The sequence below is a fragment of the Geospiza fortis genome, unplaced genomic scaffold (genome assembly GCF_000277835.1).
Source record: "Geospiza fortis unplaced genomic scaffold, GeoFor_1.0 scaffold275, whole genome shotgun sequence".
NCBI classification, from domain to species: Eukaryota; Metazoa; Chordata; class Aves; order Passeriformes; family Thraupidae; genus Geospiza; species Geospiza fortis.
In genome coordinates, this window is record NW_005054341.1 from 5,640,795 (window position 1) to 5,659,105 (window position 18,311).

The 18,311-nt window shown below is 41.9% G+C and overlaps 1 protein-coding gene across 1 annotated transcript in view; it reads left to right on the top strand.

The window, feature by feature from the left end:
• The window catches only part of TTBK1 (tau tubulin kinase 1), an 88,495-nt gene that overhangs the window by 33,618 nt on the left and 36,566 nt on the right, over positions 1–18,311 (top strand). The window contains exons 6-12 of the mRNA XM_031058296.1: positions 3,901–3,966; positions 5,491–5,583; positions 6,279–6,404; positions 11,785–11,939; positions 12,663–12,882; positions 16,303–16,478; positions 17,483–18,041. Coding sequence (XP_030914156.1) covers positions 3,901–3,966; positions 5,491–5,583; positions 6,279–6,404; positions 11,785–11,939; positions 12,663–12,882; positions 16,303–16,478; positions 17,483–18,041 — 1,395 coding nt within the window. The remainder of the gene's footprint in view (positions 1–3,900; positions 3,967–5,490; positions 5,584–6,278; positions 6,405–11,784; positions 11,940–12,662; positions 12,883–16,302; positions 16,479–17,482; positions 18,042–18,311) is intronic.

The window sequence follows — 18,311 nt, forward strand, 5'->3', positions numbered from 1 at the left end:
GTCAGCAGGATTGTGACAGCTACCTAAATGTGATGCAAAGGCCTAGAACACTTGGGATTCTCTCTGAGGAGCTGGCAGATATTTGGGTGGTGCCAGACTGATTTTGTGAATTCTGTGGTTTCAGAGACAAAGGGAGGGGAGTTTTCTCATCTTGCTTTTCTGTCTCCAGCTTCCTCTAGTCATTTCTGACTCCCTGTGGACATAAAATATAATGCAGTCAATAATGATTCCACAAAATGCTGCTGTTTAAATTAAGAAGTCAAAATGCATATAAGAGGTGTGGATTTTCTCCCCACCAGAAGAGGTGGAGAGGCATCTCCTTCATGAACCTGTCTGAAGAAGCAGAAGGTTCCTAGAGGTCACAGGAATGCTTCCTTTTAGTTCAGCTAAGCTTTCTTTCACTTTTCCTTCTTACCACAATATTTCAACACAAGTAATTTCTATCCAAGATATATCTCCAAATGTTTTCCATGATCTGTGGCATCTCCTCTCCCATTACCACCTTCTCTTCAAACTGTGCTAACTTTTTTTTCGCATTCTTACTGCTGAAAGTCCTTTTCCTGATTCCAGGAGGAATGGGTTAATATCCTAGATGACAGCAGGCCTGCCAGGGGCAAAGGTTGTGCATCTCATGAGGTGTCTGCACAGGCTTCCAGAAAGCTGGGGAGGAACCAATGGTCATGGTCATGAGAGCACCACAGTCACAAGAAACAGCAGGAGGAAAGTACTGGCATCCAAATACAAGTTTTTAGGAAGGCACATTCAAAATATCCAGTTTCCTTTTGCTGGTGAGGCAAAAAAGGAATAATTTTAATCTCTACGAATGAACATGGTGTGAGGAGCAGGGATTCACATTAATGAGAAAATATGAGCACTCCTCAAATAAAAGGGGAATGTGCAGGAAAGACAGACTTCATGTGAATCATGAGGGGGACACTGTTGGCACCTGAAATACAAATGATCCTGAGTGTTTAACCTGGAGAATGATGGGTGTACAAGAGCACAGTTTGGAAAACACTTCCACTTCATACAGGATTTTGTTACTTACTTCTGTCTCTGTCTGTGAGGTGGTCTACATTGCTAATGCAATGAAAGGAATACAGAGTATAGGTTTGGCTCTGTGGTGGTGTTCTAACACATTGTCCCAAGCTGAAACTCATTTTAAACCAAGTTTCTTACACAGTGCAGCACTGTGTAGTAAAGTACTTTAGCTTTGTGGTACACACAATCTCAGTGAGAGAAGAGATATGCTTTATAACATTTTTTATATTAACACTGATGTGTATAAAAAGAATCACTTATGGTTTAAAATTACTTGCTAGCTTATTATATATTCATAATTTTGGGGATTCAAATCACTTGGATTATATATGACTCCATAGTCTGAAGCTCCTAGGTGTTGCAATTTCAATTCCATCTCAACTGTGGACTGGTCTGGACAAAAAGGATGTTGTATCCAGGCTCTTTCCCATTACTGACCAGTGCAGTGCTGAGATGAAGTTTATTAACTGGAAGGAATGAAGTGTGGAAAGAAATCATCTGGAAAATTAATGTTTATGAATTCCAAAGAAAAGTCAATAATAGTTGGGTCTGCAGCGTGTGCCACAACAAATGCTCAGGGAAGAGTTGTTTGTTTGAATGGAAAACAAGGTATCTCTACAGCCTGGGAAATGCTTGATTGCAGTGACAATTCCTTGTGACTGGCAGGACAGGCAGACATGGTTAAAAGAGGTGCAACCTTTATGAGCAAAAGATGCTGTTACACAGTTAGCATCTGCCTGTTTTGTTCAAAGGACTCTAAAGGTCCTGTCAAAGCAACTGCAAAGTTTTGCCCAGTTGCAGTACTCTCCCTTCCCTGAGGTCCCATGAGAGAGAGGAGTGGAGGAAAAACCCTCTGGGTTCAGGTGTGGGAGCAGCAGGTCATGCTGGGACAGATGCAAGGTTAAAGACCTGCGCCAAAAGCTGGGCTTTGCTTTGCTTCTGAGAGAGGAGGGGTTTGCTACCAATGCTTGCAAACTGCCTGGCATTGGTTTCAGAACAGATCTAAATAAAGACTGCACAGATAGCCTGTCTGCCAGAAATAGTAAGTATTGATCTAAAACAATTTTTAGAGACATTGCTGACATACTGAAGCCAGCACATGTGGTACTTGGTTCAGCACTTGCATGGACTGCAAAAACTGAATGATTTTTGTTCTGAAAACATTACAGGTTACATGTTAGAATTGGTCACAATTCTAACAGCCTTATGTCTCATGAAAAGTATCCAAACACACTATGTTCCATTCATAATGGAAAAGAGGAAAATCTTCTTTCTTTTGAAAGTGTAGAGCAAATTTATTGTCATGGCTGTATTCCAGTGGCCAGTATTCTGCTTTTCAGGAACTCACATCAGTGAATTCTGTGGAATTCTGAAAAATATTTTGCAGTTGTCACTGGGAATCCTGAATTGCATAGTTCTGAGAGCAATGAGGTACATGATCACAAATACAATTTCTTTACTATTACCTGCTGCTAAATAAGTATCTTATAGCTCAAGCTGCTGTAGTGCAAGATTAAATGCTGGATTAAGTGCATGGGATATGCAGATGGGGTCTCTTTGGGGAGTATTTGATTAGCACAAAAGTTGTAAGATAGACTTACAGCTTTTTTTTTTGCTTAGAGTCATTATAACTAAAGAGCTGCATTGTACACAGTACAGGTGTGGGTATGTTACATGGTGTTGGTGAGCTTGTTTAAAAAATATTTGAAATTTTATTCTTTCTGAGAATATTGAAATTCAGAGCAACTTCCCTGTAGCCCAAAGGAAGCAACTGAATTGTACATATTTAAAGTGACAGAAGGGTGCCCTAGAATAAAAGTACAGAGTGTTAGGCCTAGTTCTGAAGTACAGGCACAGCTGAAAGAACAAACCTGAATCCACTGACCTCTGTGGGACAAATTACTCAATTAACTTGTTATTAATATGCTCGATTTTCTGCTGGAGTAGGAACTTCACTTTGAATATGTTTAGCTCTTTGCCCAAGCTTAGCCTTATGATGGAAGAAGTCTGGGCCTGAACCTGGTTTACCACAAGAATTTTGAAAGCACTGCTGTTAAGTCTCATTAACTCCGGTGTTTCTAGTTCAACTAAGAGAATTTGGTGGATGTCATTATTTAAATGCAAGTATTTTCAGAATGACATCTGCATAAGTGAACTCACATGGTCTAATGTTCTTGTGGAGGCAGCAGTAGAAAGAGTTGGAACAGTTGCTCAGCCCCCAAAGCAGAGAAAGCCTCCAGATGGGACAAATAAGTCACAGGAGGACTGCCTTTCCACACCCACTGTATCAAGCCTTTAATTCCCAAGGACATGAAAAAGAGAATTGGGGAAAGAGAAAATAAAGATAGGGTACACTGAGAAGAATCTGGAAAAAAGCAAGAACTCTGAAAGGCAGAGGTTCACAATTTGTTGAAGTCTTCCAGAAGATGCTTACAGCAGTGGTCATCTGTCAGAGTAGGTGATCCCCATTTCCATCCTGACCAGGCCATCTTCAGGCTCTGCTTAGCTCATGTTACTCATGACTCAGTTTTGCACTTCTTTACTCGTTTTTCCCTTGACCTGCAGTTTAAAAAGGAAAATCTGACCCTGGTTAATGTTCTTCTCTCTATGCCTGGAGTGTTACTGTTCTAACATAGCACTGTAACCACCTTGCCTTCTCTGTAGGGTGAGCTTTCCTCGATACGCAGAATCGGAGAACGCTCTCTGTGTAGCTGCTAGAGCACAAGAAGGCATTAAGAGCCTCCTATTCCTTGGGTACATCCAAAATAGCAATTTAGACAAGAAGTTCTCAGCAGTTGGCTGCACAGGGGATTCAGTCATCCACTCTGTTTCTGAGATATTGCTCTTGCCTCCCTCCAGCCTCGCAACGTTGCCGGTTTCCGAGGAACCGTCCGCTATGCCTCTGTGAATGCACACAAAAACAGGGTGAGTGTTTTGGAGTTATGAGGAGTTACCAGTAAGATAATTCCCCGTCTGAGACCTGTTTTCAGGAGTAAAGGAGCAAGAGGTCGGAGTTCTGGTTTGTTATCTGTGGAAGTTAGTATATCAGGAGATTTCCATTAGGTGGTTAAGGGTGTTGACTGTAAAATCAAAATTATCCTTCACTTATTGGGTCCTCTATAGTTGGCAGACTTTAAAATTGTAATTATTGCATTACCAGACACTTTTTAAGGGCAAGAGTAAGCCATGCTGAAGGGGAAATCTGGTTAAGTTCCCGGCTGCTTGCTGCTAGTCTCTAGCAGAGCTTGGCCAGGAATTACCAAGTGCCAGGTCCCCAAATCCATTCTTGATCTGTAATTTTTAATATTACCATCATACCATCAGAAGAAGAACTACCTGGTGAAAGCTAGGTTTTTGTTTTTCCTGAAAAGAACCATTATTTAGATAGTGTCTGGCCTGTTTCAATATAAATGCTTCTAGAGGGCTCATCCAACATTTTTCTCAAAACACTCCTCTCTCCTACTTCAGTAGTGTTCCTTTGCAGACAACAAACAGTAAGTTTGGACAATACTCTCAGGCACAGGCTGTGATTCTTGGGGTGTCCTGCACAGGACCAGGAGTTGGACTGATGGTCCTGATGGGTCACTTACAAGTCAGCATCTTCTGTAGTTCTAAGTTCTGCATTTCTGCCAGATGGAAACTGTCAGCCCTCCTGCATTACCTCCAGGTTTCTGGCCTTACTTGGAATGAGATTGTAGGAATATCTGTGACACACAAAGAGATGTCAGGGTTTTTTAGGGAAGGAGCAAGTTATTGTCTACAAAAGGTGGAAACTGTGATGTATGGAGGGCAGCTGAATGCATTCATGAATTCTTTCTCTTTCTTGAGAGACACAGAGAAACCTGAGGTATAATTTTTGCAAGAGCTGAGTAGGCCCAGCTGTAGCTGGCATCAGCTGAATGTATATTTAGACACAAAAATTGCTGTATAATGCAGGCTATTTTGAGCAATCATATCCTAGACATTGGAAGTTGAGCACCAAAAATGAGTTCATGTGCTTTGACAATTTCAGCCTTTATCCCCATGTTTCCATTTCCCATTCACTAACCCAGGAGGAGACTTGTATGTGCAAATGTTATAAATCTGTAAATTGTTATGGTGCATGATGGTTAGTCTTTTGCAAAAACTCTTGAGCGGATTTGAATTATATTTAGGCTTAAAAATAATAATAAAAAATCCATTGTATATACAGTTTGGGGTTAATCTAGGTTATTGCATGTCCCATTATGCATTGTATATACAGTTTGAGGTTTTTCTTAATCTAGGTTATTGCATGTCCCATTAGCAAATATGTATCTTTAACCTTTAATTTGGCTTTTTTATTCATTGGCTGGGAAGTATGACTTCTCTTCCTGCCCTTTAAAATGAGGTAGCTCATCTGGAGAGTACACCTGGACCCCTCAGCCATGGGGAACTTTGCTCCTCAGTCTTGGTCTCTCTTTTCTCCAGGAGATGGGCAGACACGATGATCTGTGGTCCCTCTTTTACATGTTGGTGGAGTTTGCTGTTGGTCAGCTTCCATGGAGAAAGATCAAAGATAAGGTAGGAAAACTGGTGTCTGTGCTTAAGAGAGGATGCTACATTTTAATTATTATGACTCTTTATTATTCCTCCTGCAGCTCAGTGCAGCTTTTTTTCTGGAGTCAAGCCAGAATCTCCTTTTCATCAGGTCTTGCTGTAGGATGCTAACCTGCTTTTGTGTATTCTGATATGCAGGGTGGGCTTCTCTTATTTTGAGTAATCAGACGTTTTTTTATGAATATTGTTAATCATATTTGATCACGTGGTTTTTACTTTTTTCTTGCAAAGTAAACAATACAAGTGCAAAGACTTGAGCTGTCCTTTTGACAAATAAAAAGAGCCTATAGAAAGACAGGAGGGAAACGCCTTGCTGTGCCAAACAAGCCAAATGGGATTTGAAATTAGAAAGTTAAACAGAATAAAGCTAAGTGTTCATGTTGTCTTGGAAATACTTTGTGCTAAAGAAATAAAATCCCTGGAAAGAAATAGGTCACCTGTGCAGCAAGCTTCTGACTCAAGATTCCCCTTTGACCTCTGCCTGCAGTGCTCAAGCTCCTTGTGCCTTGAACAGCAAACAGGAGGAGTGTGTAGACACTGTGCTGGGTCTAGGAAGAGTCTATGTTCCAGGAATGATAAGTCTTTATAAATGTGAAGTAATGGAGGAGATTCTTGGCTCTGAAATTTTTTTTGTTTGTTTTGTTTTGTTTTTTTTCCAGGAGCAGGTTGGCATGATAAAAGAAAAGTATGAACACCGAATGCTGCTAAAACACATGCCTTCAGAGTTCCACCTTTTCCTGGATCACATTGCAAGCCTAGACTACTTCACCAAGCCAGACTATCAGGTCTGTCTTTGTCACTTTGTGATGCATGGCACTGTAGATTGGCATTTAGATTTTTTAACATTTCCTTGGATGTGTTTATATCTGTCTGAGATATGGGCAAGACTGACTGGTGATCAGAATCCAAATTTTTTGTGGACTACATATACTTATATACTGTTCTAGGAAGGCTAGTAATTTTTTACTACAATGATTGGGTTAATCATCACACATTTTGCAACATCTCTTGCTTGTAGAAGTTGATTCAATCTTCTTTCCTGTCAGCCAGTCTTGATTCAATCTTCAAAGCTCTGTTCTTGACAAGGCATCCTGATTATCAGATCTCTTGTGTTAATCATGTCTAAAGTACTCTCTGTCCTGTGTGCCTAATAGCTGAGGAATACCTTTCCTAGAACCAGGAAAAAGAGGCTGGACCTTACAGCTCTTCAAAACTTCAAGAATTCCTTCATCTCCTTCCACTACCCTGTGCACAATAATCCTGAACTCCACACTAGATAGTTCCTCCCAAACAACACAGTACTTTTGGCTTTCATTAAAGCACAAAAATTTTGAGGTTCTCCAAGTGTGGCAGAATTTTGGCACAGCATGCCAAGGTCTAAGAGCCTACACTGACAGCTCAGTTGTGTACACCAACCCCTTTGATTTCTTGCAGACTTATATAGGCCTTGGCCATTATTATCTCTTTCTTTAATATTCATCTAACATAGGGTTTTTCCTCCCATTCAGTGTTTGCTGTCAGCCTATATGTGAGTAACTCTAGACTAACACAACAGAACTGAAGCAACTTTATTCTGTGTTGCTTTTTTTTTATCACAGTGGTTTTCTCTGTACATTAAAGGCAGTGATGGAAACAACATTTTATAAGCAGATCTGTGCAGTCTTATCTGAGTGCCTGGTCCTGTTGATAGTGCATCAAATGAGTGGGAAAGTGGTAGGAGGGTGTTCCAACAAACTCTCTCCAACAGTGCCTTTGTGGTTTAGCCATGTACATGTTGTACCATAGCAACCACACATTTTTTAAAAATTAAAAGGAAAAGGCAAATACTTTCTACATAGTGCAGTGGAAGAATAACATTTGCCACTAAGAGGGAGAGCCACAGAGGGATGGAAGTGGACTGATGAGATGCAGAGGGAGCTGGATTTGTTTGTCCTGGAGTAGAGAAGTCAAAGAGGGGATCTGATTGCTCTTTCACTGCCTCAAGGGACAGCTTTGTGGGGAGAATAGAGGCAGCAAGAGAAATTGTGACTAAATCCAGCAGGGGGGTGGAAAATTCAGAGTGTGGGTTCTTATATAAAAAACAGGTACTTAGAAAAGCTGTGGAATTTCCATCCTTGGGGATTTCCAAAGATTGGCTGAATGACAAATATGATCTGCCTTTTAATTATCTCTGCTTTGAGCAGATGGTTGGATTAGAGATTTCCAAAGCTGCCTTTGAACCTACATGCTCCTATATTCTATTCCAGCTTAAATAATTGTGTCCTGATGGTACCAAAAAGCCATCCTTGAGACTGAAATGGAAGGAGATGTTTCCAGACAGAATTCAGGCAGTACAAACCACAAACTGCTCTTTCACAGTAGGGCATTTGACTGAAGCTGTGAATTGCCTTTTTGCCTTCAGTTTCCCGCAGGTGCAGCTTGGGCAAGAAGCCTCCAAAAGGGAACTCTCCACAAAAGTCTGGCATCTGCAGCTTGCCACTTCTAGCTTGACTTGGAGACCTGTTCCAGACAGCAAGTTCTCCAAGCATCTCAGCTTCAGAGATGTCTATATGTTGATTTATCTGGATGTGTATTACTCTGAAATACTAAGAACTATACCAAAGGCCATTTGAATTTGTCACCAGTATCAGACCCACAGAGAAATAAAGGAAATTGGGAAAGTGTGTTTACAAATATATAAAGTCATGGCTTATTTAAAAATCTGAATTGAATTTGAAGTTTTAGATTCTCCTAAGCACATGTCATGCTGAGTGGCAATTTTATTACAGCTGTGGGCCCCTGAGATGATGTCTCCAAGAGACACATACCAGGCTATAGCAAGACACACCAGAGATCACTACTCTCTGATGGATAGATGGCACAAGTTTGCCTAAGCAGGGGAAAGGAAAATGATGGTAGAATAAAACAGACTTAAGCTGTGTGGAAAGGTGAGTTTCCTATATGGACATCCTCCTTTAGATTCAGTCAATACCAGATATTGTCAGAGCAATTGGGAGAGACTCCCTGTGAACAACCAGTGCTGGTTTGAGTTCTCTCATGCTGACCAGGTGTGGTGGTTTAGCTCCAGCTGGCAGCTGTGTACCAGGCAGCTGCTCACTCACTGTACTCCCTGCACAGTGGGATGGGGAGGAGAATCAGGAAAAAAAAAAAAGAAAAAAAAAAAGAAAAAAACCCCACAGGTTCAGACAAGGACCGTGCAATAGTTGAAACAAATAGAATATAATAATCAAAACTGTAATTAAGAAAAAAGAAAATATATAAAAATAATAGAAAATCAAGTGATGCAAAATACAATTGCCTGATGCCCAACCAGTCCCCAGGCAGCAATTGGTCCCTTCCAGCCAACTTCCCCAGTTTATATACTGGGCATGACACTCTATGGTGTGGAATATCCCTTTGGCCAGTTTGGGTCCCAGCTGTGCTCCCTCTCAGCTTCTTGTGCAGCTCTCCACCAGCAGAGCATGGGACACTGAAAAGTCCTTGAATGAGGGTAGGCACAACTGAGCAACAGCCAAAACATCAGTGTGTTATCAACACTGTTCTCATCCTAAATCCAAAACACAGCTATTGGGAATAAAATGAACTCTGTTCCAGTTGAAAACAGGACAGCAAGTTACTAGATATCTTCCATCACTGTCCTAATGTTTTCCCCTTAGAAATTCTTGTAGGACTTACGAACACCAATCAGGAGCATTCCCTTATCAAAAGGGGACCTCTGCCACTAAAGAGGTGTGCCTGATATTTATTCTTAAATACTGTGTTGTAGATTACACTGCAGATTAGAAACTTGATCAAGAGCAATTTACTATGCCCAAAGTTTCTGCTGAAACATTCCATCTTCTTAGATAAACCCCAAAGAATTCAAGGCTTGAGCATCTGGACAATCCATAACTAGTTTGGTACATTTTATATGTGATATTTCAGGATTGATTGTGATTCCTTTCCTGAGCCTTGGCCAGGAGAAGCCATTTGACAAGATGTATCATGACAGCTTAGCGGATAATTTGTGCCCCATTGGCTGCTTCCCTCTCATTCTCTGGGCCATCAGCCCAAAACATGGCATGCTACTACATAATGTGCAATTAAGCTTTATATCCTTGTGGACAGTAACATCTTTAATAGACAAACATACTGGACCTCTTCTTTATCAAAAGAAGTCTTTATCAAAACTAGTGGGTTTGATACTCAGAGTTGGAATTGCACATTGTCTTGTCCAGCAGAAGGAAATTCAACATGGGAGGCTTGCAGTGACTATGGAAACTCTTCTGATTCTTAATATTCTGTCTGTAGGCAGAGGATCCCTGGACAGGATCCAGTGACTTTTTGCATGGCTTTCCAGGAGCAGTGGCTGTTGCTGGGACTGTTCTGTGCAGTTTTCCACTCCACTTCTCTCCTTGTAAAGTTTGACCTTTCATCAGGAGTATAAAGGTTTCAGAGAAAGCTGAGAAGACTCAGTAAGTCCATGAAATAGCTTTAGAATAATGGCAGGTGAAGATACCTGTATCCTTCAGCCATGGAAAAGGATCCTACAGGGAGTACAGTAAAGGGCTGTAAAATCCCTAATGGCCTGCAAAGTCAAGTGCAAGAGTTACAGAATAAGTTATAGCCGAAAGTAACAAAAGTTGTTTCAACTGAGTGAGTCCTTAAAGGGATGCTAAGAATAAGGCAGCTGAACATCTAATTTTATCATGTGGTTTCTTACTTCAGACTGCTTCAGTGTCAAAGGAATGGAAGGTGGCAGAAGTAGTACCAATTTCTAAATAGCTTCACAAGATACCACTCCCTGATACTGACATGTCCATCACAAAGAATCAAAAGCTGTGATAAGACTGGCATTAGGGGACAGATGGGTGAGGATGATCTAATGAACTGAAGCCAGAATGGTTTTTATAGAGGCATCTGTCTACAAATGTGTGGAGCTCTTGCAAGGCATCTTTGAGTTTGTGAGGATAATAATTTATAAAATATACTTGACAGTAATCATTTCCAAAGTAGCAGTCAGAAAACAAATACAACCCTAAGAATTTCCTGTGCCTTGGTCTGATTGACACCCAACTCTGGAAATTCTGTTAATCAAATGTAGTATTACCACAGGAGTGTGCACCTCATTCTAGGGTTCTGGGGCACAGAAAGGAGGAAAAAGTTGGCTCATCTGCAAGCTGCAAATAGGCATTTTTCTGCAGTTTGGTAGAAGGTCGTGGGAAATGGCAGGCTTTCCTGTCCTTCTGATCATGCTGATAAACAGAACTGGAATATAGTTGCAAATAGGATGTATGCTCATGCTAAATTTTATTCATAACTTAGTGTTGATTCTACACCATGAGCTGAATGGTTTTGCCATCACATTGTCTCTCCCTGTAGAGGGAAACTGACAGGCTGAATCCTGTCAGTTCTGCATTATTTAGCTAAATAATTTTATCAGAGATGTAGGACCTCACAGCTCTGTTAGCCTACAGCATGCAGTTTCCTTTTGACAGCAGAACATCAGATTTCTCTGCTAATGCATTGGTGCATGGAGAACTATTGACAGTAATTTCATTCTCTCCTAGATGATACCAGTTCTTAGAAAAGGAACAAGCATGGAGCACATCAGCCATGAGCATTTGTACCTGCCATCTTATAAAGGAAATTGTATCATCCTTTTTAGAGTTTTATTTTCTTAGGCAGCCAAGTGTGTCAGGCCACATTGTGCACATTAAACACAACGTAGGGCTCCTGACTAAGCCATATTTCAGCCAGACACTGCAATGAGTCTGCATCCTAGGGCTGCCTTTTCCTGTTCTGTTTATGTCTTCTGGCAGCCCTTGAACCCTGCATATCAAATGTACTGTTCTGCATAATGTACTGTCTAATCTAGAGGAAAGCTGAATTGAAGTTATGGATTTAGAGTTGGAGTAACAAGCTAACTGCAAGATTTCACTGAATCAGTGTCAAAATGTTGCATGCATTTCTTTTGTAGGTTTGAAGAAATTTTACTTATGAAGCCAAAACCAACCTGAGAAACAACTGTTGCGATTTCATAAGTTTTCCTTTCATTTTTTAGCACTTTTCATAGGCAAACTGGAGATTATAAAATGCACTTGGTCCTCGTGCACATACTTCAGATTTTTGGTGAGAGCCACTCTCACCTACTTACCAGAAATTGTTCTTGCAAATCTATTCCAGCTAATCATGTCGGTTTTCGAGAACAGCATGAAGGAAAGGGGCATCACTGAGAATGAAGCCTTTGACTGGGAGAAGGCTGGTACAGATATCTTGTTGTCCACTAGCACCTCAACTCCACCACAGCAGAACACCAGGCAAACAGCAGCCATGTTTGGGTGAGTGTTGTAGTTGTACCAGTCAGACAGTGGACAACAAGCTCAGTTCTTTTTTTTTAAAGATTTCAAGGCCATTATGATTCTGGGAAGTTGGAGCAGCATGGGAGGCACCACTTGATCTGACTGTTTTGATATTAATTTATGTCTGTGGTGGTGGATAGTGAGCTGAGTACTGAGTACAGCTGAGTGCACGCTCTGCTCACACCTCCAACACAGCTCCTCAGCCTGCTCACAATGTGTTTCATGTGCTGCTGCAAAGGTACACAGAGACTGATGCTCAGAGGTACAGATGAGTCCAAATAGAAAAGGCTTGATTAGAACTGGTTCACTGGTCTGTCTTGGTGCTTTTGGGGGGCTGACATTAGGGGATAACAGTAATCCCTATTAATGTTATGGAAGATAAAATCTATAAGGCCCAGTAAGCCTCATTTGCTCGTGCAGAAGGAGAGGTTTCTTCACAGCTCAATATGGTGTGATGGGCACTTGTGAAGAAGTTTTCAGTTTTATCAAGGGTCCCAAGATGCTTTCACTGATCCATCCTATTGTCTTTGTAATTTTCATTACAAGGAATCCTCCTGTTCTGATTCAGGATGTCACATCTGGGACTGCCTGTTTTGCAACTGAGTAATACCCTAAAATCTGCTGAGGAATTCCTATGGGGTGATGTAATAAGCTTCCTCCTTTATCCACTGATAATTTTACCTTTCTATTTGTCTCTTATAGGGTGGTTAATGTCACTCCGGTACCCGGGGACCTGCTCCGTGAGAACACTGAGGATGTCCTGCAGGGAGAACATTTGAGTGATCAAGAGAACGCTCCTCCCATCCTGTCAGGTCGGCCAGTGGAAGGCCTTGGGCAGGCTCCAAACACGGCTTTCAACGAGGGTGAAGTTTGGGAAGAGACAGATGTGAATCGCAACAAACTCAGGATCAGCATCAGCAAAGTAAAGAACGTTTCCTTGTCTCCCGTGACTCTTGGATGTAGGGCAATGGTTTCATAGACTGCTAGAGGCCACTCAGATCCACTGATGTAGCATCCTATGTAGTAAGCCCAAAAAGCATTGAAGAATTCTCCTGTGGCAAGGGGAAATTACAAGGAATTTTTTCACAGAGTAAAAGCCATTGGGATTAATTTAGATCTTTATGCAAGTGAGATTTTGGGGGCCAGTAATGCTAAAGCGAATCTTTTTTACCATCATGTCATTATCTAGGATTTTGATACTTCAAGCAAGGAAATTCTAGTCCTTGCATAGCTGATATAATATCAGAAATGTCCCAGGCATGGAAATTAAAAACCAAAATTTTATTGTGTCCCAACTTCTTGGGTAAATAAATGTAATCAGAGATGTCTTCGTAAGCTGTATTTTTCTGTACCTTGAATCATCACTCATTTTTCTCTTCCTTTTTTTAACTTTCCTTTTTAAGGGTAGGAAAATCTATAAGGAGCATCTAACAATGGTTTCCTCCCCTATAAAGAGTGAGAGAAACCATTCCTTAATATTCTTATATTACTGCATTCCAAGATCATATTAAGCTTTTTTAGCTCACATAAAATGTATACTTCAATTAATTTTCCTCATAATCTCTAAGGTGTTTCTCAGTCCTTACTTGTAAATGTTATCTCATTTCTTGAAGGTATCCCCAGTGAAGGTTGATTCCATGTTAAATGTCAAGTATAAGAATCTGACAGTTAGTTTATTAATAAGGTAAATTTAAATACTGCAAGTAAATTAGTATCAGTGGCAGGTCATCAGATGCATACAGAATCTGTTAGCAGAGAAACATTCATCAGACTTAAAATGTTGTCAGGGCCTATCAGATTCACATCACAAAGCTGTCTTTAATGGACATTTGTAGACTGGCATGTTAAGTGTGTTAGTCTTCTGAGGTTGACCAGAATTCGCTTCAGTCTCTACTAGTACAAAGTTAGTCCTTATTTCAGCAATATAGGTATCTCCACTATCCTTAGTCTTCTTAGAAAACATTATGCATGGACAAGAAATAATCTAATTTACTTAAAATTCTCCAGGGCAAATAATTCAGATCAATGTGTTATCTGTACGAAACATTAGCAGGGACATTCCCCGACCCTGAGAGATTATGAAGTTCAAATTACTTCTTCATCTCTAACGCTGAGAGATTATGGATGAAGTTCAAATTACTTCTTCATCTCTCACTGGTAACTCTGCATTCCCAGAAGTTTTCATTTGAAGGTATATGAAATAAGAAAAGCCTGATGGAGAGGGACAGTTCTGTTCACACAACATATATTAAAAAAAAAAAGAATATTACAGAAAAATCCTAGCAACTTTTGTATGTTTTTTCTTTGCATTTCTACCACCAGGTGCTTTGATGCTCTTCAGTCAGACTTTTCACAGGGGAGTCCTTTCTGCATGCTAGTTGTGTGTTCTCTCTTAGGTACCTCATTCACAAATCCTGTCATAACAGCTGCTAAAGGCAGGAGAGGTTTCTAGAAGCTCCACAGCACAGCCAGGTGACTTTTGTGCCAGGCACTGTGCTATTTGTTGTCAAGCTGCTGCCAAAGGAGTTTTGGGAGTTTCTCAGCGTGGCAGGGAGCACTTCAGCTCTGACAGGCTCTGTAGCTACACAGCAGCCTGTGCAGCACAGCCCAGGGCAGCAAGCTCTCCAAAGCTGAAGTCCTTTCTTTGAGGGTTTTTATCTTTAGTTTGACTCTTGCTTGTCATTTTGCTTTGCTAGATTTACTGTCTTCAGTCTGACTGTTCTCTGAGAGAGGATTGGTTTTTATTTAAGTAGCAGTCACTATGTGGAGAAAGGAAGGATGCTTCCAATTTGATTCTTAAGGGCACAACTCTACTTCTGCTTGTAATCTGAGGCATCAGAACCACAAGGGCACTGGTGTGTTTAAACAGTCTTCTGCTATTCACAGCATCACATCCTTCATCTTCCAGTCTTGTAGCACTAGAATTAACTGGCTCTCCCTGTCTTGCTCTTTGTATTTAGGAGATGAGTGGAGCTTGTGATGTTTTTTTTCCCTAATAACTGTCTAAGATGATCCTTACTTCTCCATGCAGACAATTCAGATCTCCTTCTGTCCCACTTCTCCCATTTCTGTGTTAAGGACAGAATTACTGTCACTGTTCTCCCACACCATCCCCCAGTTCTCTGCTCTTGAATCTTACCAAGTTGATGCTACCCAACAGTTACATCAGCACTTTGCTCCCTTCACAAACACACTTGACCTTTGTTTGTTGCTAACCTTCTCCTGGCCATGACTGGATTACAGATTAAATCATTATCATGTATTGTGCTTTTCCTCTAATGCTTGAAAGTTCTCCTCCACCCTCCTTAGCTGCAAAAGCTCTTTAGTTATGCATTCCAACTCCAGCTGGGGTGGTTTAGGTCTGCTAATTTATGGGTGCTGACTGACTTGCCATGTACACATTGCATGCACAAGGCAGCTGTCTGGATCAGCAGCGTTTTACTGAGATGCTGCTTGTGTCCAGACCCTCTGGCATTAATGGGGGACAAGGGGACATAGGGCAGGGAAGGGTAAGCATTCTCCATACAGATCCCCACACACAGGCAGTGTGCAGCAGCTGATGCTGTGTGACTGGCAACACAGCAGCGTTGAATGCAAATCCTGTGCTGCTGCTGTGCTTTTGCCCCTCTCTTCCAAGGAAAATCACTATAGAAGGCAGAGGGCAGCTGTGTTGGTCACCTGCTTTTGATCCTTTGTTTGCTGCTAAATTAAAAAAAAATCAAATTTAATAAGGCAATATGAAAGAGGAAATATGGAATTATAGAGTGTCCATGAGCGTGTTCAGCTCCCTGCATGACCTTGGCTCTGTGGAAAGCTCTTACAGATGTTGTGGTTGAATGGATATTGTGGAAGACTTTGTTTAAAGGACCAAAATTAAAACAAACAAAAAATACAAACAAAAAACCCAAACCACCCTGCTAGTTAGGAGATGCCTTAGTCAGACCAGATGTAAAAGTGTGTACATTGCAATGTAATACATGGCCCCTGATAAAATGAATGTTGACAAACAAGGCTCTTAGGCATCTTGAATAAGTAGTTGGGGTTTGTGTATGCAGTAGGTTTACCCATGAGAACTCCTTTGGATAACACTCAGGGTAATTGAAATGCATAGACCACCTTGTAAAGATGTTTAAATATTTGAATTGATTTTAAATCCATACTTTTTTTTAATGCCAGCTGATTGCCAGGGCAGAGGGACCCTGCCTCCCTTCAGACATTGCTTGTGTAGATTGTGAAATTGCAGCTGAAAGTGTATCCTGGGAGAAAGTGCAGAGCAACAGCGAAGGATGGGAATCAATGTCTTTGGCCAGATCTTGAAGTTCTTTGTGCTTACCCCCTCCAGACTCAGTGCATGGTGGAAGAGGAGCAGAGAAACGGGGTGTGCCCCAGTTCCCCAGTCCGAGTGCCTCCGGAGTCCCCGACCGCACAAGTGCGCTCCCTCCGCTACCGCCGCGTCAACAGCCCCGAGTCAGAGCGGCTCTCCACAGCTGATGGAAAAGCAGATCCACATGAAAGAAGGTTTGTTCACCCTCTGTAGCCTTTAGCAGAGTCTTGAGGATTGACTGTTGAGACCACCCTACCTAATCATTAGATCAGCAGCCAATGCAATTTTATCTACATTGCCTTTCAGTTCACCTCCTTCTCTACTTCTCCTTTCTTTGTCAAAAATGTTGATGTCTCACCCATGGAAGGCTTTCCCCAGAAGAGTCTGCAAGGCTTCTGGGTGATCCTTGTTGAAAACACACTGCAGTTGTCCTAAAATCTGGGCAGCAGATGCTCTGGCTTTGTGCAAAGCAAGCAGCAGATGCAGGCCAATTGAGAAACATTGATCAGAACATGGTTTGAGGGTTTTTTTCACAAGCCAGTCAAACTTAAACAAAGGGGAAAGGTGTTGTTGGGTGGAAATGGTTATCATCCTGTCTGCAGGGGAAAGAGATGCTGAATTGGCTGTCATACTGAAGCACTTCTTCACACCATTGTAGGTTCTAAAGAAATATTTTTGTTTAAGCCTGCCTTTCTGAAGTGTACCAAGAACTGAGTGAGAAGAGCCTATACAGGCTTTCTCTTATGGTTGCTGTTGTTGCCTGTAACCATGATATTTTCTGAAAAATCCTTTCCTTAGGATTTTTCCTCCTGAGAAGCCAAGAGGCCTCAGGAACAGAATGTAAACAATGGTTATCTGCTGCTGTGGAATGCAACAGGTGGATCTGTGATTGGTCTCATGTGGTTGTTTCTAATTAATGGCCAATCAGAGTCACCTGGCTCAGACTCTCTGTCCGAGACACAAGCCTTTGTTATCATTCCATTCTTTTTCCATTCTTAGCTAGCCTTCTAATGAAATCCTTTCTTCTATTCTTTTAGTATAGTTTTAATATAATATATGTGATAAAATAATAAATCCAGCCTTCTGAAACATGGAGTCAACATTCTCATCTCTTCCCTCATCCTGGGACCCCTGCGAACACCGTCACAGTTGCCCACAAACCCGACGTGTTTTGAATGGCTTCTTGTTGTGTCCCCAGGTCTCGAATGGACATCCCTGGCTCTCCATCCCGGCTCGTGTGCTCCTCGCAGCCAGCCCAGATGCTGTCCATCGACACAGGCCAGGCTGACCGGCAGGCCAGCGGCAGGATGGACGTGTCGGCCTCCGTGGAACACGAAGCCCTCAGCAACGCCTTCCGCTCGGTGCCGCTGGCGGAGGAGGAGGACTTTGACAGCAAGGAGTGGGTTATCATTGATAAGGAGACAGAGCTGAAGGACTTCCACCCCGGTGCTGAGCCAAGCACCTCTGGAACCACGGATGAGGAGCCCGAGGAACTGAGGCCTATTGAAGATGGGGAGGAGAGAAGGCGCCTGGGGGCAGATGCTGCAGTGAGGCCGAAGACTCATGATGGGCGAAGTCGGGGTATGCTGCCTGTGACTGAGGAGGACAGTTCCCATAGACATGAAGGACCTTCTCAAACAGTGTCTGACAGTAGACATGAACAGCAAACAGGAAGTCCAGCCCACTCTCCCTTACATTCAGCACCAGCCCTCCGACAAAGGAGACGAGAATCTGAACCTACTGGTCCTCAGAGACAGGTAAGATCCCTGGGTCTGTACCTTGTTGCCTATCATAGCATCATCTTAGGGAACCTCAATTGTGCTGCAGAAGTCTTTGATTCCAAGCATGGATGCTCTTGTAAAACTCTTCTGACAGTGCTGGCAAATGTTGTGAACACCTTAGAAGTGCTCCCAAAAGCCAGTGATGTCCTTCTGAGGACACACTGTTCTGAAGATCTTTCAGCCATTTCGGTTCAGGGACAAGAGGAGAGTGCAGTTGTGATTTGGGTATCTCTAGTCACTCCTCTT